Here is a 26,174-nt window from a genome sequence, read left to right as displayed (position 1 = left end):
AAGAAAATCATAAAATAGGAAGAAAACTAAAAAAATAAACAAACATACAAATCTTAATAGTTATCATAGGAGGTAGCCAGCGTGTCAGGCCCTTACTCTGAAAATTGGTTTAACTTAAGGAAGAATTAAGCCTTCATCTTTCCTGACCTATTTTAGTTATATTTCAGGATAGCCAAATAGCCCTAATTGACAATACAAGAATTTCATCCTATAGATGTGGCAGGAATAAAATAATTAGAAAGTCACAGTTTTGTAACCCCTAATGAAGTAACAGTTCAGGTTCAACCGACCGTGAACACTAAAATTTGTGCTGTGGTTATCCAAGTGCAGCCCCTGTTCCAGTATCTTAAGCATCACCTGGATACTTGTGAAAACTACATAAATTCTTGGGCCCTTTCCAGCACCTGCTGTGTCAGAGACTCTAGAGATAGACTCCAGCAATCTGTTTGAACAAGACTTCTGAGGGTTCTTATGTACCCTGGAGCTTAAGAACCATATTAGGAAAAAGAGATGAGAATCTTTAATCAAAGGATCAAGCTATCACCCCCCAGAACTCAATGACAATCTTAGCACTCCTAGAAGTAAGAGAATCAGATGTTGTATTCCTCCAAGCTGATGCACCTATGACATATTCTTGCCGCTCTCCAAAAAAATTAAACTTGAGTCTATTCTCTTTATAATTGAACTCTAAATTATTGGAAATATAGGAGATAGAATAAGTTAAGCAATATCATGAGGAAGCGAAAAACAAATCAGGAATGTAGGACAACTAACCTAGTTTCTTCAGCAAGTCAGTGGCCTAGGTAAAGGAGAGGGAGGGAGGAGGACTGTGCTAGAGAAAAAAGAATTCCAAAGACAAAATAAGCAAATACAGAATCACATCTAGGGCACCTGGGTGGCTCAGTCGGTTTAAATGTCCCAACTCTTGGTTTCAGCTCAGGTCCTGATCTCAGGGTTGTAAGATTGAGCCTCAAGTCAGACTCTGTGCTGGGCATGAAGCCTGCTTAAGATTCTTTCTCCCTCTCCCTCTCTTAAAAAAAAGAAAAGAAAAGAAAAGAAAGAAAAATGTACATCTTGTTTGGATCCTGATTCCAGTAAGCCAACTAAGGAGACTTGAATTCAGACTGTGAATTAGATATTAAGAAATTGAAATTGTTAGTTAGGTGTGGTGGTATTATAATGTAAGAAAATGTTTTGGTTTTTTTTACATGCAAAAGTATTTAGGGTGAAACAAACAAAATGATGATAAAATGATGCCAACATTTGCTTTACGTTACAAAACAAAGATAAAAGAAGCAAGTATGGCAAAATGTTGATAACTCCTAAATCTGGGGCTTCATTATACTGTTTTCTCTACTTTCATGTATGTTTGAAATTTTCATAATAAAAAATAGAAAATTTAAAAAGAGGGGATCCCTGGGTGGCGCAGCGGTTTGGCGCCTGCCTTTGGCCCAGGGCACGATCCTGGAGACCCGGGATCGAGTCCCACATCGGGCTTCCGGTGCATGGAGCCTGCTTCTCCCTCTGCCTGTCTCTGCCTCTCTCTCTCTCTCTATGTGACTATCATAAATAAATAAATAAAATTTAAAAAAAAAAAAAAAAAAAAAAGAAAATTTAAAAAGAAAAAAAGTTTTTATTAGGATATATTTATTTATTCCTATGCTAGCCTTTATCATAGTTGTTGTAATTGTAATTGCCTATTTACTTGTATTTACCAGTATTTCTCAAATTATCAGTATCGAAAGACCAATTTTTTTAATCGTCCAATTTGTCACAGACCCTGATTTTTGTAAAATACAATAAAAGTCAATTACCATCAAAGCAAAATGGGAGGAAAAGACATACAAAATACAACCTTAAAAATTTTTGTTATTAAAGTCAACAAGATTACATTTCACTTATTAGAGCAAATGTAAACATAGGAAGAAAGCAATTTTTTAAACCGTATACATCAAAAATACACAGACAGGCAATTAGTGTGGAGAACTGCTGTTACACTCGTTTGTTCTGTTACCATAATTATTAAATTTTTCATGTGAAACATGAGTGTGCTTCTTGCATGCTACCTTGAGGACCTGTGTATTAACTGTAGCATGGATTGAGAACATACCCCTCTCAGAGAATGATGAAGTATACCTACACAGATGTTATTTCAGCCACATGTTATTACCTCAGTTACTTCTGTTACTGATTTCTTAGCAGATGGTGTAGTTTTCAGGGATGCCCACACTGCAGAAATCATACAAAATGAGGAAGGTTCACTTAAGGAGTGAACATACCAACTTCTTTAAATAGGCAATCTCTTAATCTCTGGAATGTGGATGCTATCATTTTTCTTTTCTTTTTTCTTTTTTTTTAAAGATTTTATTTATGTATATCAGAGAGAGAAAGAGAGGCAGAGACACAGGCAGAGGGAGAAGCAAGCTCCATGCTGGGAGCCTGATGTGGGACTCGATCCCAGGACTTCAGGATCACGCCCTGGGCCAAAGGCAGGTGCCAAACCGCTGAGCCACCCAAGGATCCCCTCATTTTTCTCATAGTGTATTATATATTTATTGTCATGTGATTCTGGCTTTATATGGTAATTTTAGGTTCAGGCATACCATGCTTTTTTCATCGTCGTCGTTGTTTTCTTCCCAGACAGTACCCTTTCTGCCAGGCTTCAAAGCTTTTTTCCTCCCCCCCTTGGCTAGGGTAGTATTAATTTGGACTGATCACTTCCAAAAACAGTCTATACTCCACAGATTCTCTTGTGCTTCCCAGGACTCATTTTGTAGGCAACAGTTTGTTGTTGTTTCCCCCCATATACTTATATTTGTTCACATTGGGTTTCTCTGTGTTGCCAAAAATCACAAAAATTTTTCCCATTAACTCACATTGACTCAGCATTTTCAACAGAAAGAAATTTTGTCTCTCTGGAGAAGTCATTTGTCTATGAAAAAGTTGTCTCTTTAGAGATGGAGCTTAAGTAGTACTTGGTGTGGAATTTCAGCGGAGATAACACTAACTAGCCAAGAGATAATCCCATACAGAAAACACATTGCATTTCCCTTGGTAAATTGTAATTGCCCAGGGGGCTAACCCTTTTGTTATGGATTTCCCCATTCACTCAGTATAGAAATGAGACTGGTTTACTCTTATGAACGGAAAGTACATTGTCACTCTGAGTCTGAATATTTTAACTGAAAAGTCTATGTATCTGTTCTTAAGTGAAAACTTTTTTCCCTGTAGAATTTTGAATGGCTGTTATGTGTGCTCTGTCAAGGTGTGCCAGCTGATCATCTCAATTTGTGATCATAGCAGATGAAGAAGCATATACAAAATGCTCACATTTTTTTTTAGAGTACAGTTGACACACATTATTACATTAGTTTCAGGTGTACAACTTAGTGATTTGGCAAGTTTATACATTATGCTGTGTTCTCCAAGAGTGTAGCTACTGTCTCCCATTACATCACTATTATAGTATCATTGACTAAATTCCTTATCCTCTGCTTATTCCTGTGACTTACTCATTTTAGCCTGTATCTCCCCTTCCCCTTGAACCATCCTGCCCACCCTACACCCCCGTCTCCTGTGGCAACCATCAGTTTGTTCTCTGTATTTATGGGTCTAGGCCTAATTCTGGTTTGGGGTTGTTTTGTTTTGGCTATAGCTGATGTCAGAGAAATTACAGACTCACTTATAGGATTTTATGGTTCTAGACACATTTAGGTCTGTCTGCTTACATTTAAAGCCTTTAACATGTAGAGCATAGTACTAACATTCCTTATTATATAATGGTTGATGATACTATGACCGAACCTTAATCAGCTAAATATTTAATAAAATCTGTGCCTCTGATGTTTTGTGCATGGTACTAAAGCAGTGTGGGGAGCACAGAAGAGAATGATACTGCCCCTGTTGTCAGAAAGCTTAAGTGAAGGTATCTTATTTTCTAACACACAGTGTGTTAGAATTAGGACTCTGTGTGTGTGTGTGTGTGTGTGTGTCCACCCAAACACATACATACTTGGAGATATTTATAAGATATATTCAGGTAACTGCAATGTGAACCAATGTGTTGTCAGTGATAAGGAGCTCAGAGTAATGATTACTTCTACTTGAAGTGATGAACTGTTTAAGGGCAAGGTGGCATTTGAGCAGGGTTTGAAGGATAGTTTGGATTTCAGCAGGAGTCTAGTAAAGAAGCTTAATACAGTTTTTTAAAACTCAAAGATTCCAGATTAGCCATTCACTTACCAGTTGTATGAATTCAGCCAAGATATGTAATCCCTCTGATCTTCAGTTTCCTCATCTATAAAATGAAAATTAGAATAATAGTTATCATAGAGGGCTTTTAGGAAGATGAAGAGAGATTCAGTGATACAAACATGCCTTATAAACTGTAAAGTGCTATACAAATGTTGATCTTATAATAAATATTGAGGATGTCATGAGTCAAAGCCATGGAATCTAAATATCAATAAACTACATAGCCTAGAGCAGAAAACATATGAAAATGACTGAATATTGATTCACCCATATAGTTCCTAAGTTGGGAAAATAATCTTAAATTTTAGAAAAGCCTTTCAAGATTTATGCTGACCCTCTCTCTCCCTCAAAAGATCATTTCAGAGGCCTTTTAGATCTTCAGTGGAAACTTGAATGAGCTATAATGTTTCATTTTATTGAGTTCATGTAAACATATGCAGAATTAACTTTCAGGTAAACTGCTTTAGTAGAGATTATAACATTGTACAAAGATAGCTAATGTATCTGGCAAAGTATATTTGCTTAGAGAACATGGCTATCATGTTTGATTTAGAGAACAAGTCTTAGGTAAATCAGAAGTGCTCCACCAGACAAAACAGGGTGTGAATTATTTAAACTACTTCCAGAGACCACTATATCTTATGTAACAGGAGGCTTCTGTAATAACTCCATGAAATGACTATTTAAAAGAAAGATATCCAAAAAAATAAAAATAAAAACATAAAAAAAAAGGTATCCTTTGATGGGATGTTTGAAAATAGATTCATGGGGTGTTTTTTGTACATTAATTTTATTTTTTAAATATGGTTAGGAAAAATATTTGATAAACTTGTATACAGAAGAATAGAGATAGTGCTTAGGCATAAAAAAAAAAAGGATTGTGAATTTTAAGGTGAATATGCTACTTGCTATCATCTGGTCTTGGGCTCTCTCCATGTATCTGACTCCAGTAAAATATGATTGGAATTAGTTTTCTCAAAGCAAGGAACTTGGAAAACAGTATGTTACTTGAACATTCACTCTTATTTATTTATAAAAAGCACTTGAATAGATGAAGCAGATTAAGAGTACACTTACCTTGATGAGCACTAAGTAATACATGGAATTGTTGAATTACTGTATTGTACACCTGCAACTAATACAGTAAAATAAATAAAAAGATAGCTTTTGGAGGAGAAAAAATTCTGCCTACTGATAGTGGGGATTTTTTGTTGGTTGGTTGGTTTTGGTGAATAATCCTAAATTCTCTTTTTTTTATAGACTACCTTGCTAACCATGGCCGGTTAAATGAGTCTGAGGCCAGGCGCAAATTCTGGCAAATCCTGTCTGCTGTTGATTATTGTCATGGTCGGAAGATTGTGCACCGTGATCTCAAGGCTGAAAATCTCCTGCTGGATAGCAACATGAACATCAAGCTAGCAGGTAGGTGGGACACACTCGGCTCTGATGTTACCAGACGCAAACCAGTGTATTGGATGTGTGTGTGGGCAGAGGTTCAGGAACATATCTACCAGTGACATCAGGCTTTCTCAAAGTGTGTTTTACTGATAGTTCTGTGTGTAATGAAAAGTAAGAGAAATATGTTCATCATTAGTGTACACAGTGGCTGGACTGGGGTATGGTGGCCAGGTCCGTTGGTGTGCTCTGCTGGAGGAGGTCCGTTTATCTGAGTGTGTGCGTGAGCTAGAAGACTGACAGCCTGACCAGAGGAGCAGCCCAGGTTGCTGGTGCCTTGCCCTGCTCTCCTGGTCATGGCTGATTGCTGCAGAGAGGTCACAGCCAGATAAAAGACAGTCATAAAAGTCACATGCTTTGTTTTCATACAATAAGGTTTTGAGCTCTGACATGGAGGTTAAAGGTAGAGATTATTTTACTAGTTTTTCTCCTACAGCTTTCACAATTGTAAAAAGTTTTATAGCTTATAATCCAAGTTTCTTTATCTAGATGGTCAAAAATTCAATAAATATTTATGTGTGTATTAATAAATACTGTGCTATGCTAGGTATACTGGGGATACAAATCCTCTAATTGTAAAAGTCTAGTGGGGAGATAAAATAATTAAAATACAATATGTTACCCAAAAATGTATGTATAAACTGCTATAGAAATCTAGGCAAAGGAACAACAGTCAGCCTGAGAAGTCAGGGAGGCTTCACAGAGAAGTAACTATTTGAACTTAGGCCCAAGAGAGGCATTAGAAGCTTGCCAGGAAGATAAACAGAAGTAGGATACTACACACAGGCAAACTGTGTAAATACCACAGGTATAGGGGAAAGAGATTGAGATTGGTGTGGGACTGTAGCTCAATATTGGGGAAATGTAAAATCTGTAGGCACAAGGAATCAACCAGGAGGAACAGGTAGGCGAAGAGCAGAATGTGAAGGATCTTGAACTCCATGAAGGAGATTTCAGAGTTGATTCTGTTGGTAACAGGGAACGCAGCCTATTGAAAATTGTAGGGTGGGATGGGAGTGAAGGTGGGACTGGGTCCTGTGATGAGATTTGTATGTGGGATGTGAAGGTCTCTTTCTGGCAGCAGAGTGAAGATGGGTAGGAGGTGTGCATAAGATTGAAGACAGGAAGATTAATAAGAAACCTAAGGCAGTAGTCCAGTTAGGAAAATGTGGCTCTGGGTTAGACAAGCAGCAACAGAGGGTGTAGGTATGGGAGGGAGACTGATTTCAGTTCAGGTATTGAAGAAGATAAGAGACTTGAAGCAAAAGCTTAGCAAGGTTGCCAGTGGTGGTCTTTTATTCTAGGATTGTTAAAGAGGAACAGAGGAATATCCAGATAAGAGGAGCTGACCAAGAAATTATTTGCTGACTAGCTAGGTTGGATACTCATTGGACTCTTAAGCTTGGAGACAAAACAGTGGCCTTGGTCTGCTGCATGGTGTCATAAAATGGAAGTTAAAAGCCTCTGATATATGCATGTAACTGGTTTATTTCTGTGCCATTTCCAATTAGTTTTTGCCCTGGGCATTTGAGGGAAAGCAAATAATTAATTTTTACTTACTTTAACTTTTACTTTAATTTTAATAATTAATTTTAAATGCCAATGTTACATATGGTTCAGGGAAGTAATGGATTTTCCATTCTGCAGGCTATGACTTTTTTTTTCTAATGGGATTGCCTGAACAAGACAGTGTTTTTAAGTTAATCTGTTAAATTCTCATTATATACATAAACATTTGTGTTGATTTGTTTTTTTTTGTTTTGAAAATAATAATCCACAGTATTGGTGTTTCCATAGTTTCTTATGTGTGTTCACTTCTCCCCTTTGTGTTTTTTTTCCCTTCTTTTTGATCCTTCTGTTGGTCTCCTTCATCTCACTCCTGTTTGCCATTCTTCAGGAGTGCACTTTACTGGGATTTTTGGTTTACTTCTTAAAAGCATCTGCTGCCCTCAAGTTGTCCTCTTCAGTGAAGGCTCTTGTTGTTTTGAAGTCCTTAACTCTGTAGAAAGAAAGAGGAAACCCTGCTTCACTTTCATATTCTTTTATCACTAGAACAAAAAATTCACAAAAACAATATTTCCAAAGAGTTCTCAGAGTCCTTTTAGGCATAGAAAGGTTAGCAGTGTGAGTCATATGCTATAGAAATTAGAGTGCTCTGTCACTAACATCTCAAAAGAAAATGTCAAAGTAGAACACCAGAGAAACTTGAAAACAAAATATACAGAATACTCCTTTAAGGTTATAACCAAGTTTTGCCTGGCTATAATATATTTCCTACAACTTTGGCATATAATATAGATAGGTATATAACTCAGTATTTCTAATGTCATTATATGGTATTCACAGTTTAGTCTCTTTGACCCCAGGAAGCACAGATTCTGAGTTTCCAAGCATTATTGGTCACTTTTTCCTCAAGGGTTATTCACTTCAGTAACTGAATTTGGGGTTTTATCATTTAGTATTTATGCATTTAGTGTCATTCATTCCATACCTCACAAATGAATACACACATGGGTGTGCATTTGCACACATGCATGTGCACGCATGCACACACAGTATACCTAGCACTCAAATATCCCCTTTCTACATTTTTTTTTCTGTCATTCTCACCACCATTGATCCCAAATTTTAGTGACTGTTTATTGCTTACTCTCCTAGGCCCCTAGGATAAGTCCTGGAGATTGAAATATTTCAAGACAAAAATCACAACAGTACAAAAAAGTTCAACTTTGCTCTCACCTCAAGGAGTTAATCCAGAACCAGAGCTTTAACTAAATATAACACAAGAAGATAATTGTCATAAAGGCCATGAGGCTGGGAGAAAAACCAACTCTTCCTGGAAGAACCAGGGAAATGATTGAGACTTGGTTAAGAAGGCATTTGTTGTGGGATGAGGCAGGGGAAGCAAAGGGGATGTAAGGTAGGGATGGCAGCTCCAAGCAGGTAGATCAGCATGGACAAAGGTGAGCAGGCCAGAGAACTCATTTAAAAAAAAAAAAAAAAAAAAAGTTTTTTTTATTTAAATTCATTTTGGCAACACATAGTATAACACCCAGTGCTCATCCCAATAAGAGAACTCGTATTGTATAGGGAAGCTGTGGGCCAGAGCCAGTGAGACATAAGGGCCAGTGACAAATGATAGGGAAAGAGCCTGGACAGGTAGGCAGAGCCACAGCATGAAGAATTTCACATGCCATCAGAAGTTCATTATATATGTTTCTGTGCACTTAAAGAATCTCTCCAGGCTGTTTATTTTTATCCATAGATTTTATAACTTTTTTATAGTCCTGCTTTCCTTTAAAAACATCATCTTGTGATTTCTGAGGATTCTTCTTGAATTTTAAAGAATTCCAACACATGTAGGAAAGATGGAACTCCATGAAAAACTTGCAAGAACTCAGAATAAAATGCAAAATTATTCTCTCAAATTATACTTTGCTTATTCTTCTTATGAAGATCTCTTTAATTGCTAAATGGGTTGAATAAATGAACTGTTTTAGCCATCTTATATGTTGAAATGGAAGAGAAAGTGCAAACCAAAACTAGGTGTAAATTACAATATTTGTCTTGGTTCTTAAGACAGAAAATTGAGGGGATCCCTGGGTGGCTCAGTGGTTTGGCGCCTGCGTTTGGCCCGGGGCGTGACCCTGGAGTCCCGGGATCGAGTCCTGCATCGGGCTCCCAGGATGAACCTGCTTCTCCCATTTGCCTGTGTCTCTGCCTCTCTCTCTCTCTATCATGAATAAATAAATAAAATCTTAAAAAAAAAAAAGACAAAATTGGGTAGAAGTATCAAATGTGGTTTATTTTAATAAATACAGAAACATAGCTTTGAACTCAGTTTCTAATTTATGCTTCTCCAGTGGGTAGAGACTTCAGACACGATGAGCCATAGATCCATCCATACCCATGTGTGTCCATTGCCTCAATGATGAGACCTCCGGCCTTTGCAAAATATGAGGCAGAATGCAAAGAAATATTGGCGCGCTTAGTAGTTGTAGTAGTTGTGGTACTGTTTCGTCCTAGCTGTTGTGGCTATGACTATTCAGACATCAAGTTGAGAATAAAGAAATGCAGGACATTTAATTTTATTCTTCACCTTTCCTAATCTGAAATGTTTATAATAAATATTTAAAGATAAAAATGTATGCGCTACTTGGAAGTTTTCGAAAAATATCACAATTCAAACAAGGCTTCTACATAAAGAATGTGGAGTATGATATGAGACAGTGTTGGTGGAAGCTCTGGCTGTGCCACTTAATGGTTGTATGACCTTGGGCTGATTATTTAAGCTCACTGAGCCTATGTTTCCATATATATATTAAGCTGAGATTAATCTGTTTCTCCAGAATACTGCAGGGATTAATGATGATGTTAGAGATGGGGCTAGTAGGTAAGAGTATGGTCTCTAGAACCAGACTACCTGGCTCTGAATTATGATTCTGCCACTTACTAGATGGGTGACCTTGGACACATTACCTAGTGTCTCCATCCTCAGTTTCCTTATCTGTGAAGAGGGAATGATAGAAGTTCGTATCTCACTGTGGTTGCTAGTTAATATTTGCAAAGTACTTAGAACAGTGCCCAGTACACAGTTAATGCTATTTAAGTGTCTGTTAAATAAATTGTTAATTAAAGTTCCTGGCACCATGTAAACAGTCAGTAAAAGGTAGCTATTATTTGTATTCAATGTATAACTGATTCCATGTAAAAACAAGTCCTGAAAATTTTGATAGCCATCTAACCCCTACTACCATGTTTTTTTAATTACCAAGGCCTTAAAGCCTTATTAATAAAAATCTCAGAGGAACCAGACAAGTTTATCATTTGTATTCTAAATTGTCTCTACTTGATATGAATTAATTCTTTTTTTTTTTCTGAGAGGGACCTTAAATGTAATTAGTGCTGTATAATAGCCTCATGGATCTGATCTGTACATCATGAGCTACTTGTCTCTAGCCCCAGAGGGATACTTCCTTTCTGAATTGACCCATGACCTTGGAGTAACCCATCATCTCTCATTATTGCTTCTAACGACCTTCCTGTTCCCCAAGAAGACCTTGAGGCAGGGTTTCTGTATATATAATTATATAATTACAGTTTTGGGCCCTGGGATCAAAAAAGACTGGGGAGGCTGAGGTAGGTTTTATTAGTAAAATATTGAATAAAAGTCTTCTATTTGCTATCCTCTTGCCACTGGTATTATGCAGAAAGAGCTCTGCATCATCAAGCACAGTGGGACCTCCTCTTTATCCGCCAAGCCCACCCAGCATGAGCAGCACAGTAAGCCTGGACTGTGGAAAATGGCTCAGAGGGTTTTGTTGAGTTTTGTTTTGTTTTGTTTGTTTTTCCTCTCTTCTTCTCCCTCTCTGCTCTCCACTCCATTTGGGGCTAAGGAAGACCATTTATTTGCTTCTTAGCTCATTGAACTCCCTCATTGAACAAATTGATGTCTCACACTGGTCAGTGGGTTCACATTTCATCTCAACTGTGGTGACCATTCTTGTTGCCCTCCTGTCAGGTGCAGAGGGAGTAACTGACATTTGGAAAGAAGCTGTGCAGCTGGCCTTTTCTTGCTGGTGGGCAGCAAAGCATGCGGTGACATCGGTGCTGGCCGACCTGTGTGCCGTTCACCTCATGTGTCAACTTAGTCTCTACTGCTGTCCTGCCTTCATTTGTCAGCTTTCATTTCCTCATAATTGTCTTCTGTGCTCCTATTATAATAATTACAGAAGAGGTGTATCTCTCCAGCGAGACTGGATATCTGAATTCTACTGGTAATTTTAGAAACAAGGATAAAATTAACCCTAAAGCCATCTGCTGCTCTGTAGGAGAATTTTTTTAATTATAAATTAGACATTATAACACACTGCTGGAGATTTAAAATTGGCTTGGTGGTGTTGATTCCTAGAAGTCATTTACTTTTTCTTAGCTCAAAGACTGGTTTTCAGTGGTTTTTTTTTTACTTTTCGGAAAAAGTTAGTTTACTTAATGATTTCTTCTGTTTAGTCTTTATGTCATTTAAATGAAAATCCTAAAAGCATTTAATAATTAGTAAACATTTTATAACAGTAGACAGTGACAGACTGTTTAACATCTTCTATATACATTTCACAACCTTTGTTTTGTTCTGTTTCCTGGCTACTTGAAGAGTGATCTGGGAACCAACAGCATGAGCATCACTTTGCCACTTGTTAGAAGTGCAAAATATCAAGCCTAACCTTAGACCTGCTGAATCAGAATCTGCTTTTTAGCAGGTTGTCCAGGTGGTCTGTATGACTGCTAATGTTTGATCTATTTCATTCCAGCAGGCACAACAGAATTCTTTTGTGCTTGGTTCCCATCAGACAATAATCATCAGGATCAGCTTTTTTATTCTGTGCAAGGTCCTGCTATTCCGAAAACATTGGCCCTTCACTAATGATATTTGGGCACAGGTAACTTATGTAAGTTAGTGATGACAGTAATAATAATTGGCATTTGTTGTCAGTAAGATACAGGTCAATCAGTTGCTCTCAAAATACAAAACACATAACAATAGCAGTTCTAGTACTGTTTTCAAATATATCCATAGTCTGTTACCAGTTAGTTAGGTAAGACATAATTAGAGGACTCAGCTTTTGAAGGCCAAGTTCGTTTCCATGAGAGTTGGTTAGCAGTAATTGAATCAATTCTGTGGTTAAACAATCTACTCCAAACCCTCTCTTCTGTAGACATTTTAAACCACACAGAAACCAGGTGAGAAAATATGGATATATTAGGAAATCTCAAAACCATAGTTAAGAGTAAAACTCTTGGAGAACGTGCCTTAGTGTTGTAGGGCTGTGGGCATGTATCATCTCACATGAAAGTACAAGATTTTTTGCCCTATTCAACACATTGTGCATTCTTAAAAAGAATATGGATTCTTAATGTGAATGTAGGCATATCTTTCTGACATTTACTTTGTAAACAATTATTTCCATTCATTTATGAGGGAGGCTGTTGACATAGCATCTGATAGTGCAGAGAAGAGAAAGTCTTCATTTGTCAAGTTCTGCTGGCAGAGAGATAAATTAGAAAATCTCTCTACTAATGCAAAAGATTTTTCCTAGGTTTATGGCAGCCTTACCTCCAACTTTGAGTTGAATTAAACTTCTCTGGCTAGTGACATTCTTGGAACATCTGTGATACAGTAGAAAACGAAACAGAAAAAACACCTAGCTTGTAGTTTTAATAATCTGTATTTGAATATTGGCTAAGCCACTCATAGCTATTGATATTTGGGCAAGTCATTTAACCATTTTGAGCTTCAATTACCTTGTTTGAAGACAAGGACAGTCACATCTCATGGACCTGTCATTACAATTAAATGAAATAATATATTTTAAAAATACCAACTAGTTAACACCTGATCCTGTGTAAGCATGACAAATGTTTTTGGATTTGGTTTTAACTCTTAGACCATGGTGAAGGACTACTTGTCATTTATTTCTAAAACTTCTTAGGATTTCACATTGAACTTTCTTAAAATTAAGAGATTCTTTGAGAAAGATGTGCTTTTTTCCTACTATGTTTAAGGATGTTGAAAATCATGATTGATCTGACAAACTCAAGGTGTGTTATGAGGGCGAATTCAGTTACTCCCCACACAAATGACAAATTACTGTAGAGGTAAGAAGCTTTTTATATCTTCAAAATTTTGTCAGAGTTGCTCAATCATGTATGAATAAAAATAGTATCAAAATAACTCTAAACTGAACCCTGGATTGGAGTGAAAAGTATCAGTATAAATTCATGGGGTTTTTAAAATACATATACATATAGAAAGGTCCAAGACTAAATATGGGAAGGGGTATATACATATATTTTAGTGTTCATACATGTATTTCCTAACTCTCTATGCTGACAGGGCCGAGAAACAGTGACATCCCAGCTGCAATGAGTACATCTAGGTCCTAGTTTTGGTTTCTAAAATACCATTCCTATGAAAATGAACCAGGAATCCTTGGAAAAGTGGTTGATTCCAGAGCTGGGAAAGGGAAAATAGAAAATGAGCCTGGAACTTCTTCTGGTGCCAGAGATAAGGAAATACTTAAAATGAAATTTTAGAAAGAGGAGAGGGCATGTTGAAAGGATACTGAAGCCAGCCTGATTTAGCTTCTTAATAAGTGTAGACAAATGGGGAGAATGAAAATTCACTGTTAGAACATTACAATAATCGTTGCTGTAATCAAGATCTACCAATGAATGCTAAATTGATGGGTGGAAAGTTTGATAAACAGGATCTGTAGAGTCCCGCTGTATCTTCTCTAATATATTTTTAATTATAAGGGGGAAAATCATAACTTTATAATGGGGAAACCCAGCAGAAAGCACCTTAATCAAGAGATCAGGGTTAACCCCCCACTCCATAATTAGACAAACTACCATGCATCTCCTGATAACACTGCAGTGAGAAGAGCACCTCACCTCTTGATGTTCTCCCCAAAATCCATCATCTTAATCCAGTCATGAGAAAACACCAGGCAAAACCAGACTGAGGGACAAAATATGTGACCTCTGCAGTTCGTGGTAAGGGAAGACCCAAAGGACAGTTATAAATTGGAGAAGCCTAAGGAGGCCCAACCACTAAATGCATTGTGGAATCCAGAACTGAGAGGGCACACTTGTGCAAAACTGGTGCTGTCTGAATAAGGTACACGGTTTAGTTAATAGTACTGAGTCAGTGTTACTTTCTTAGGTTTGATAATTTTACTAATATAGTTATAAGAAATGTTAGCATTAGGGGAAATTGGGTGAAGGGCAAAGGGAATTGTCCTTCCTGTATTGTTGCAGCTCTTCTGGAAATCTAAAATTATCCCATAATTGAAAGTTAAGTAATACTGAAGTGAGTCCAACATTATATGGTGTAAGTTTTATGGCGGAAAACAGGTCACAAAATGTCTGAGGGATATAGCAGCCGTCATTTTATGTATTAACTTGCACGTCAGAGGTAGAGAATGCATGAAGCTGAATGGTGTTTCCTTCTCAGCAAGGTCAGGCCAGATCTAAGAAGACTGCCCAAGTTACTATTTCTCCAAAAGTCAGATGATGACATGGGGTCTTACCCTCTGTTGTTAGGAGGTTCTCTTGTGTGTTTGCACAGTGGTTGACACATGTACACACTCCAGTGTTGAAGGAAGGAATGAATGAATTTGGTTGGTGTGATGAAACACCCATTACATTTGAATAAAAAGCGCTAAGTCCTGCCCAGCTATGACATTTCCGAATTGCATCCCTCTTGCTCACCCCTCACCGCACTCTTAAATGCTTAAATGCCGTTAAGCAGAAAGCTGCAGATTGTGAATGAAGCAAATTAGCTAGGTTCCTGTGAAGAAATAAAAGAGCTTTTATTTTTAAGTGCCTTTCCATTACCACTTCTTAAACTTGGCAATTATTAACTTGCTCAAAAATAGCTGCATATCACAGTGCTGGGGAAGGACATAAAGGTGGTGGCTAACAGGGAGGGCTCAGTAGTTACACTTGGTTTCTATTCCAGTTCTTTAGTCTTTACCAAGATACTTAACTTTCTACTCTCATTTTCTCCTAAAGTAAGGATACCTCATAGGGTTATTAAGGAGAAATCCTCTTTGTAGAACTTAGTTCAGGTTCTGGCACAAAGTAAGCACTTATGAAAGAGAAGATGACCACATAGTCATTGAGCAAGCCTTTATTGAATAGCTGCTGTCTACAACTGCATGCTAAGTGCTGGGAGTACAGATATGTATTATTTCTCCCTTCCCTGCTCTACTCAGAAGAAATTTAATCTGATGGGGAAAATAGATAAGTAAAACAATAAGAATTACTCTTCTCCTATTGAGTAGCTTACTCAATACGTTTCAGTAGCATGCCTAAAGCATTATATAGTATCTACTTATAAGTGTATTGTCTACATGTATCCATTCATTATAACTTACACACACTCAGAATAACTTGATGAAGTTTAGATATTGTCTCCACTTTGCAAATGAAGAAACCAAAACTTTAAGAAGTAATTTGCCCAAGATCACACAGCTAAATGGACAACACAGGATCTGATCCTAATCTACCTGACTACAAAGTCTCCTTAGTCCATACCTCATATGATTACAAGTGCAATGTTTAAATGCTTTAACAAGATTATAGAAGATATTTGGGGTGCCTGGGTGGCTCAGTCAGTAACCATCTGACTCTTGATCTCCACTCAGGTCTTGATCTCATGGTCGTGAGTTCAAGCCCCATGTCAGACTCCACACTAGGTATAGAACCTACTTTAAAATAATAATAATAATTATTATTATTATAATAATAATACATCTGCATATATGCTACTATAATAGCTTGAGTGAACCTAATTGTCTTTTGGTATTTCTTTTAATGTTGCTACTGGCTCAAGTTTTATTTTCTTCAGTTCCCTACAGGAAACAGAAATAAACATCTGCTTAGTACCACTCTCCTTATAAGTTAACAGATGCTTTCTTTGTCCTAGATATATAAGGCCACAGTTGAGACTGGGCTACCATAGGCACAGCTGTGCTTTCCTAGCTCTTGCTCTCTTCTTGCCTACGAGATGTACCAGTAAGAGAGCCTCAGTAGTAAGGAGGCCAGGCCACCAGGCCCCATCACTCCTCTGAGATGACACTTTCCACCAGAGTCCAGGGAAGGCCAAATTGAAGTAGTTCTATAATGGCTCTTGAGATAGTAAAACTTTACAATGCTATTTGAAGGTATCCTCAACTTACATGAGCTAAAACTCATCCTGTGATTATGGTTAAAGTACAGCAATTATTGGACCTATTTCAGGATCTCCAAATACACATCCTAGAGCTTCTGATGTTTCTTTATGTAAGTGAAATTAACATTTTCCTCTTCAAATGTTATTTGAACATATAGTCCTTGACTCATTTGAGGGTATAGTTTTTCCAGAAAATTAGGAACGTGCATCAATAAGGACATATGGGCTATGATGTCATATGAGTGGTTAGTCATAGAGGTGCACTTGAAAAGACAAGACCTCTCTGACGGTCCTTTTGGAAAGCAGAGTGTAGGACTGAACTGTGGTCCCATTATGGAGGGAGAGGTCCCCATTATCTCCTATTCCTGAGTGCCAGGGTCAGAGCACACTGTTGTTCCCCAGGTCTAGATGGTACCAAGGCTCTTCCCCACATACACCTTCATTTGTCTTCTGAGGCCTCAGGGTACTCTGCACTTTTCTGCCCTTCTTGTATACTTTCTCAGAACCTTTCTCTCTGAAAGGTGGTAGTTGATAGTAACAGCTTCACAGAGGGAGAAGGGAGCTGACACTTGACATCTACTATGCTCCAGGCACTTTACATGTTTTAATCTCATTTAATCCTCATAGTAGCCTGTTTGGGTAGGTGGACTATCACTACATTTATGATATAGAAATTTAGGTTTGGGGAGTTAAATAATCTACTTGAAGCTAGAAAAGTGGGAAAACTGGAAATCTGCTCTAATTCACCCTACCTTAAGGGATTTTACTCTGCCATGAGGCTGTGGTATTGGAGATTGTGACTGTTTTTACTGTCACTACTGCTTGCCAGTTTGTATGTCAGTGAGCGAAGAGAACGCTCCACGTATCATATACTATGTGCTGCATCTCAGATAAACAGAGTATGGGTTTATGTTAACTTACCGATCCTCACAACAACTTGCTGACTACAGATTTATTATTTCAACTTTATAGAGTGGGGAAACCACAGCTTACGGTGACTGATACAAAGTCATACAGCCAGTGAGTCTGGCACTTGCGATTCAATCCAGTCCTCTTAGGACACTTTTTTTTTTTTTTTTTAAAGACTTATTTATTCTAAAGAGATACCACACAAGTGGATGGGAGGAAGAGGGAGAGAGAGAGAGAGGGAAGAGAGAAGGAGAGAGAATCTCAGGCAGACCCCTCGCTGAGCCCTGAGCCCTGCTCGGGGCCTGATCCCAGGACTCTGAGATCATGACCTGAGCCAAAACCAAGAGTCAGGCGCTCAACCAACTGAACCACCCAGGTGCCCCTTAGGACACCTTTTAAAGCTCACTCTCCATGTAGCACCTTATACTAGCTGGGAGTAGAGCCAGTTTCCATCACTAAGTTCTGTCAGAAGTGTTACAACATAAGACAGTATTCCTATAACTTATAAAATGATAGGAATTTGTTTCCTCATAAGAATATGAGACTATGTGAAGGCTTTGCAAAAGGACACAAACCAACATTTATACCAAACTCGCTGAAATTTGTCTTCTGTAATTTTCATGCATACTGAAGGTATCTGAGTGCAGTGTTTCCAGAGCGCCTACTATATATCAAAGCTGTAGATTCAGTATGTCATAAAAGGAAGACCATTATCTGTTTTGAGGTATAATGCCACTACACTCCATAAATGAGTGGAGTAATACTAGTGATGGGTGGCTTGTGGCTGGTGGGCCAGAGAGCCATGTTAATGAGCTATCCAAATGCAAGTCTGCCTAAATCAGAATATGTAGGCCAACACTTAGAGAATTATTACCTAAGAAAATACTGTACTCAGTTTCCTTAAAAGGTTATATATCTTGCTACTCCAGGTAATGACTGTAAAAACAGCTAGTCACTCAGTTGTGTTTAGGTAGATATCTTAAAATTGTACTCCTTTGTTTCTTTCCTTACAGTCTATAAAAGATAAAGAGCTCTTGGGACACCTGGCTGGCTTAGTTGGTAGAGGATGTGACTCTTGATCTTGGGGTCATGAGTTCAGACCCCATGTTGGGCAGAGAGCTTACTGGAAAAAAATTTTTTTAATTTAAAAAAAAGGATGAAGAGTCTTAATCATGGAGTAATTGAAATTCTAAGATTTTCAAATTCAAGTTGGTTCTCTATACCAATGGATTTTTCTTTCAGCCTTAAAAATACATGACCTAAAGTCTTTTTCCAATCTCTCACTCATTCTCTTTGAGAAGAAAACTTGATTTATTTATACATTCATTCAACAAATATTTACTGGATACTTGATATTTTCTAGTCCTTGTGCTCAGTGCTAAGGACACAGCACAAGATAGACACCATAGTAGTGCCATTATTGATCAGCATATTGTAAAATTTATTACAAAAAATTCAGTATAGTTGAGAGTATAGACAAAAGTAACATTTATTTCCATCCCAATAGATTTCGGTTTTGGAAATTTCTTTAAAAGTGGTGAACTGCTGGCAACATGGTGTGGCAGCCCCCCTTATGCAGCCCCAGAAGTCTTTGAAGGGCAGCAGTATGAAGGACCACAGCTGGATATTTGGGTATTTCTTTGCTTTGCTGTGTTAAATGCATCTATAATGGTAATGATTGGTACTTTGGCCCATCTTTGAAGCACTTGGTACCTAATACATAGGTAGTAGTTCATACTTTCCCTGTTCACTGGACTGTAATTAGAGTATTTGGAATTAGGTTCTAGGAAAGAACTTCTAGGGACAGATGTTATTCCTTTAATATTGGCAATAATGTAAAGTTAAGTAGTAATCAAAATGATTAAATTCCGATCCTTGAGTATTTATTATAGGATATTTTATTGTACTATTTGGTTTTGGGTTTTTTTTTTTTTTTTCAAATTCTGGGAAAATAGTAAATCCAAACAGGAATTTTTTAGCCACATGATTTTAAGGGCCATAGGGTTGTTGAGGAAAACAAAGAGTGTTTAAAGCCCTCAGTGGAAAAGTGACTGCATCGTTTTCTTCTCTAGAGCATGGGAGTTGTTCTTTACGTCCTTGTCTGTGGAGCTCTGCCTTTTGATGGACCGACTCTTCCAATTTTGAGGCAGAGAGTTTTAGAGGGAAGATTCCGGATTCCGTATTTCATGTCAGAAGGTAACAAGCCTGTTTGTCTTATCCTTGTGCTTTACAGAATTTGTGCTCCGAATGAAATGCCTCAGGAAAGGCTTCCCTTGTGCTAAGAGTTTGGATGCCAAACAAAGTGACTGAGTCACTTTAAAAGCTATAGAAATAAGCATCCCCCTCCATGTAGGTGAGAGAAGCTGTAGCCTTCCTACTTGTAACTGAAAACGGAAAGTTTTCCAGGTTAAGAACGCCAAGTCTTCACATGTACTCTGGGTCTCTAAATGTCCCCAGATTATTTTAGACTTAGAGAAGCATTTTGTAGATAGATTCACAACCATTTTACTCTAAGTATGAAATAGATTTTCCCCTATCCTTTGGCGAGAAGTTGCAAAAGTAAATTTTTTAATTGAATTAACGACTGGTGAAGCTGTGGATTAAGATGCATTGCCCTGACCCCTGCCCATATTGGGTTAGCTTGTCACGTACAACCAGCTGGCTTGTTGCTCAGCTACATTTACTCCTTGGGTTTTTCCTTAACTCTTTCAATCCTAGTGATGGTAGTAATAAAGCTCTAGTAGTTAGGAGCATAGACCTTGGAGCGAGGCTGCCTGGTTTAACCCTGAGTCCACCACCTCCTGGCGGTCTGACCTGGACGAGTTCTGTCACCTCTCTGTGTGTCCATGCCTTGGTCTACAAAATGGAATTAACAGTGGTTCCTGGAAAGAGCGCTGTGAAGATTGATGGATGTCATCTGTGTAAGGCACCATGCATGGTGCCCAGCACATAGCAGAGGTTTCTGAGGCTAGACTGTGCGAGGTGGTAGAGAGCATGGAGCAGCTCCAAGAGTAAGTGGGTGCCCAAGTCACAGCAGCGCAGTTTTTGTAACATAACCAGAAGTAACTAGTGCTTCCTGTGTGTGTTTCCAGCTGCACTGATGAGGGAAGAGCAGCCATCCACTGGAGAGCTCTTGCCTCACTCATGCAGCCTTCATTATATCAGCCTCAGAAGTGACTGAGGATCCAGTTATGTGCTCGTTCTAGGGAGAAGGCTTGCTTTTGTCTTCACCAGAATCTAAGTCTTTGTCTAGATCTTTTCATTGAGAAATTCAATAGAAGTTTCATTTAGCACAAAATTGGGCAGATCTGCACCCTCCTGATTTTCTTAAGTATTCATTCACAATGATGGTTACTTTTGTGTCAACATTCACCATGTGAATCTGACAAATACAACTGGCTTTCATGTGTTCATTTATTCATCTGACCTTCTGCTTTCCAGTGGGCACTGTGGAGGATACAAAGATCAGTGTCATTGTGCAAAGTCACATGAGTCAAGCCAGTACCCTGAAGTGCAAGGTGATTTACATGACTTTTGTAACATTGTGTTTTCCGTAGATTGTGAGCACCTTATTCGAAGGATGTTGGTCCTAGATCCGTCCAAACGGCTAACTATAGCTCAAATCAAGGAGCATAAATGGATGCTCATAGAAGTTCCTGTACAGAGACCTGTTCTCTATCCACAAGGGCAAGAAAACGAGCCATCCATTGGGGAATTTAATGAACAGGTTCTGCGATTGATGCACAGCCTTGGAATAGATCAGCAAAAAACCATTGAGGTAAGGTGATCAGAGATTTGACTGAAGATATTTTAGGATTCTTTTGTGCTTAGTAACTTGAAAGTTTGTGCTCATACCCATCATCCTGGGTCTTTCAGCATGGCCACCCCCCAGCACCCACTGTTCAGTTTTCCCTGGGGATTATAGTCACATCTATTCCATGTTTGCTTTTTTTATTCAGTATATAAATTCCCCCCTTTGCCCCATCTGCCAAAAAATTTAAGAGGTGGAGTTTATATAGGATTGGGAAAAGACAAAGATGGAAACTTAAATACAAAGTAGAAAATTTCTTCTAGGATGAGGCATGAAGTTTTATGCAGGTCATAAGCTAGTTGGTATGGAATATAAATGTACAGCTAGGGAATGAGGCCAAGGGCTGAACAGGAAACAAGAAGAGCAGGCACCGGGTTTAGGAAAGCCATTGCAGTTTAGGCTCTGAGCTGGGGAAGCTGAGAAGGCAGAAACAGGTGGATTCCAGATTTGGCAGTACTCTGGGTCATAGACCTGAGGGGGCCATAAGCCTGGAAAATTCCTCCTCAGTTTTCTCTCTCTCCCTTAGTAGTTAGCATATTCATAGGAGAAACACATTTTCATTACCTCCACCACAGTAAAAAGCATACAGTGCTCTTATAGAGGAAGTATATCAAAAAAGAATACAAAATGACTCTTGTGAACTTAAAAGTGCTCCAGACCATGCTGCCAAGAGTGAATCCAGACCAGCTCTCTTGCTCTGCTCGTCACGCACTCAGTGGTGTGTTTCTGTTCTCAGCCACGAAGCAGATCTAGAACGGCAGCTGTGAGGGCAGCCCAACAGGCCTGTGATTTCTGCCACCAGGGTTCTGCATCTAAGCTGCCCTGCACAGCACCATGCAGATGGTCAGGTGGAATTAGAAGCCGGAGAGCAGTTGTTTCCCCATTTTGCTAGAGTCCTGGAAAAGCTGGCCAGTGAGGGATGTGAAAAATTGGGAAGCAACTTTATTTTCAAGGCTTCACGAGGGTGGGACTGCAAAAACAAGAGGAAAAAATTACCTAAGAACGGAGACTCAGTGTCTCTCGATCCAGCCTCCAAATGTTACTCTCCAGCCCAAAATAATCACCAGAAATTTCCCCCAAAGACTTTAATCATTCATTTCAGAGTTTGCAGTAGTTTGGACTTGTGTTGAAGTTATGGAATTCAAGCCCCTGGGCCAGGTTGTAACCGACCTGACACTGCAGTCACAGCAAGGAGATGGGACCATGTGACAGCACTGGGGACTTGCTACATGAGACAACGGTGGCATTTTCTCTGAATGCAGAAAAACAAGTGGGGCCTGTTCATGTGAAAGGGCCAGTCGCTTACAGGCATCGCCCTTTATGTAATCAGTACTGGAGACTCGGAACTGTCTGTCTTTCATTCGGAATTCTGGAACAGCTTTCATTTTAGATGCACTTTGTTCGTTGCTCTACCTTTAAGAACACAGGATTTCTTCCCTCCTTTTCCAGAAAGATGTAGATCATTGGACTGGTTTTTATGCTTCTCTGCCCTTAGCACTTGTTTTCTCTTTCAGTCTTTGCAGAACAAGAGCTATAACCACTTTGCTGCCATTTATTACTTGTTGGTGGAGCGCCTGAAATCACATCGGAGCAGTTTTCCTGTGGAGCAGAGACTCGATGCCCGCCAGCGGCGGCCTAGCACCGTGGCTGAACAAACAGTTGCCAAGGTAACGCCACATTAGCCAGTGGTCTTATCTTGCAGGTGCCTGTTCACATGTTTGACACATTTTTCACCTTGTAGTGTAACAAAGGGTGTACTCATCCTTGGTTGATCTCATCCTTGACATTCAGCTCTTCTATAAAGTTTCTGCCCCTCACTTCCTATATTCTATGATGTATCTTAGCATCTTCCTATTTCTAAGGATTAATTTTATTTCAAGCAGGTTTTTTTCTTTAAGAGGCTTCTCATTTTTTAATCATTGACTTATGGTGAGAATGTCACTAGACTATACATTCGATTCCATTTAACAACTTCTTATTGCAGATTTACCATGTGCAAGCTTCTATTATTTGGCACGATAGAGCATAGGATATATAAAACCTGGGCATGGCCCTCAGAGACATGACAGTATAAAAGCAAAGTAAGACATCATCATAAATAACCATCACTCAAAAGAAAGAGAAATCCAGGAAAAGAACCAAGGGCACAGGCAGAGGGACACATCTGCCTGGGAAAGGCTTAATGGAAGAGTGGGCATTTGTGATAGATCTCAGACCTGTAAGGATGTGTAGGCCTTTGCCAGGGAGAGGCAGTAGTTGAAGGTACTGCATGTAGATAGCAGAGGCGCTCACATATGCCAGTGTAGGGAACTGAACAGAAGCACAGAGGGAAGTGAAAAAGTTGGGGTGGTAAGTTGAAACCATGATGGAAGGGCTTCGAATGCCAAGGGAAAGAATTTACTTAAAAATCAGGGAATAATGAGGAATGACTGGAGGTATAAGCAGAAGAGTGATAAAATCATATTAGCTTTCAGCTAATTCATCTGAGACATAAGGAAGGGTAGATTGACCAGGGAAGAGAACTTTGGGGAGAGCAGGGAGGAGTTGAAAAATACTGAACACTTGAACTAAAACAGTGCTGGTAGGAGCAGAATGGAGGGGATGAGTACAGGACCATCTTAGGTGGACTCTGGATGGACTCAGCAGTGGTTAAAGCAGGCACTCTGAAGCAAACCCCAGATTCTGCCCTTTTCCTGCTACCTTGCCTTCAAAAAGTTACTTAAGGTCTTTCTGTGCCTCAGTTTCCCAAACTACAGAATGGGGAATATTATAGAATTTTCTGATGTTTGAATTAGTTGATAATTGTGCAGCACTTAGAACATGCTTTATAAATGTTGATTATATAAAGTAATAAGTAAATCTTGGGGAGGAAGGGACAGCAGTGACTTGGAGATGACTCTGTTCTCTAGCTTGAGGCTGGGAGAATAAGTATGGCACTGACTTGGTTGCTTGAAACGAAGAATAGATCTGGATCCCAGCACAGAGGCTAAGGCTAAAGAGAGTTGAGAAATCATCTGTATAGAGGTTGCGAAGAAGCTTGGTTCATTCATACCATCTATTAGGATTTCCATCTTCTTCGGTGAGTGCTTACTTTGTTCAAAGGGCAAGTAAGAGCAGAAGAGTTCTAACTTTGTATTTCTTATTCGGCAGTTTTACAGAATTTATAGGATTTAACAGAATTTTGCATTGGCTTCTACAAAATATGTGGAGGCGGGGACCAAAAAAAATAACATCTTCTTGATTTTAGTAGGCAAATGGTATACACTGTTAGACACATTTTAATATATAAAATATTGTGACTATTGATACTAATGTGAGTAATACATGGATAAATTTCCAGATATTTGGATTAGAGTAACTCTGAGCAGTTGGAATCCTTCAAAGTTTCCAAGTTGAATGACACTGCTTTCAAGAGAGGAAGGGGATAAAATGAGAATTCCTAAATTGGGGTAGTAAAAATGAGATATAGTGGTGTATCCTTCCCTCCCAAGTCTCTTTATTCTTCTTCACAGTACATAAACGAAGGCATGGGGTTACGTAAATGATCGACACTGGAAACATGCGAATTATTATTGCACATGATTGCTTTTCTTATCTAAGCTTGAAGCAGATTCCCTAAGAGAGCTCAAATTATGTTTAATTTGGCTGAGAGTTCAGATGTATAACATGGCTTCTTATGTTTGGTAATGTTTTTTATTACCAAGCACCACATGAATTCATTTTACACATTGGCCCAAGTTGTCATAGAAAGCTACAGACCAGGACTGAAAAATGTATCTAATTCAAGTAGAAGTCTTCAGTGTTCCCTCACAGACTTGGGCGTTCTGGATGCTAAGCAACAGGCACCAGAGCTGAAGAAGATGCTCCCTTGCCTATGAGATTTCACATTCTCATGTTTTGTTGAACTTGTTAAAAAATAGATTTCTCTGCACTTAAGGTTTTAGTAGAGCTTTAATCCTTTGTTCTACTCTTGGTTTAAAGAAGTGGCAAATCACTTCTTAGTTGGTATAGCAATAGGAAATTGGGGAAGCAACATGATCCCATGCAAAGATCACACGAGCTATGGAATGAATCACACAGACCTTAGGTTCCATACCAAGCTGAGTGACCCGGCAAGTCAGCCTCTCTGAGCTTCAGTGTCCTTAAATATAAAACAGGAATAGCAATACATACTTCATGAGTTTGCTACAAAGATAAAACTAAGTAACTTATACCAGCAGCTCAGTTCAGCAGATAGAGCACTTCTGTGCCAGGCCCTGTGGCTTTAGAGGTACGAAATAGTCCCTGCCCCTAAAGAACTTCTGGTATAGTTATAAAGTATCCATTTAGAAAACAATAAGAGTCCTATCTCAGAATGATTTAGAGTATTGATATTTGCTATATACTATGCAAGAAATGTTACATCTAGTTGACTACAGACAACTGTTTAGAAGAAATACGTGTCATGCCTTCTCTCGTGAATCCTACTAGTCCTTCCATTCCAAGTTTCTATCAACTATAAGTAGACAGGAGTGAAACACTCATCCAGTTTCTTCTTTAATCACTGATTAAAGTTGCCCTCCACAGCTGTAAGGAAAAGCATCATACAGTTGGCCCCAGGGTAGCACAGACTGCAGAGGCTTAAACCACAAAAGGTTATTTTCTCACAGTTCTGGAGGCTGGAAGGCCAAGGTGCCAGCAGGATTGACTTCTGGTGAGAACTCTCAGCTGCCTGCTCAGTGTCCCCTCACACAGCTTTTCCTCTGCATGTACAGAGAGAGAGAGATCTCTGGTGTCCTACCCACATCTTAGAGGGACACTAGTCCTGTCAGATTGGGAGCCCACACCCTTAGGACCTCATCTAGCCTTAATTACCTCCTTAAAGGCTCTCTATCCAGATACAGTTGTACTGGGGGTTAGGGCTTTAACATACAGAGAGGCGGCAAGGGGACATACAATTCTGTTCATAACCAGCATATTCCTGTTGGAGCAGTAAAGATTTTCCCATAGGAGAAAACACTATTTTTGTTT

The 26,174-nt window shown here is 38.8% G+C and overlaps 1 protein-coding gene across 1 annotated transcript in view; it reads left to right on the top strand.

Annotated features, from left to right (window-relative positions):
* The window catches only part of SIK2 (salt inducible kinase 2), a 126,294-nt gene that overhangs the window by 78,246 nt on the left and 21,874 nt on the right, over positions 1–26,174 (top strand). The window contains exons 4-8 of the mRNA XM_025465571.3: positions 5,515–5,676; positions 18,861–18,985; positions 19,426–19,549; positions 20,911–21,131; positions 22,679–22,831. Of these exons, the coding sequence (XP_025321356.1) occupies positions 5,515–5,676; positions 18,861–18,985; positions 19,426–19,549; positions 20,911–21,131; positions 22,679–22,831 (785 nt within the window). The remainder of the gene's footprint in view (positions 1–5,514; positions 5,677–18,860; positions 18,986–19,425; positions 19,550–20,910; positions 21,132–22,678; positions 22,832–26,174) is intronic.

The sequence above is a fragment of the Canis lupus genome, chromosome 5 (assembly GCF_003254725.2).
Source record: "Canis lupus dingo isolate Sandy chromosome 5, ASM325472v2, whole genome shotgun sequence".
NCBI lineage: Eukaryota > Metazoa > Chordata > Mammalia > Carnivora > Canidae > Canis > Canis lupus.
Note: the sequence above shows the minus strand (reverse complement) of the source record. Positions and strands in the feature narration are given on the sequence as shown.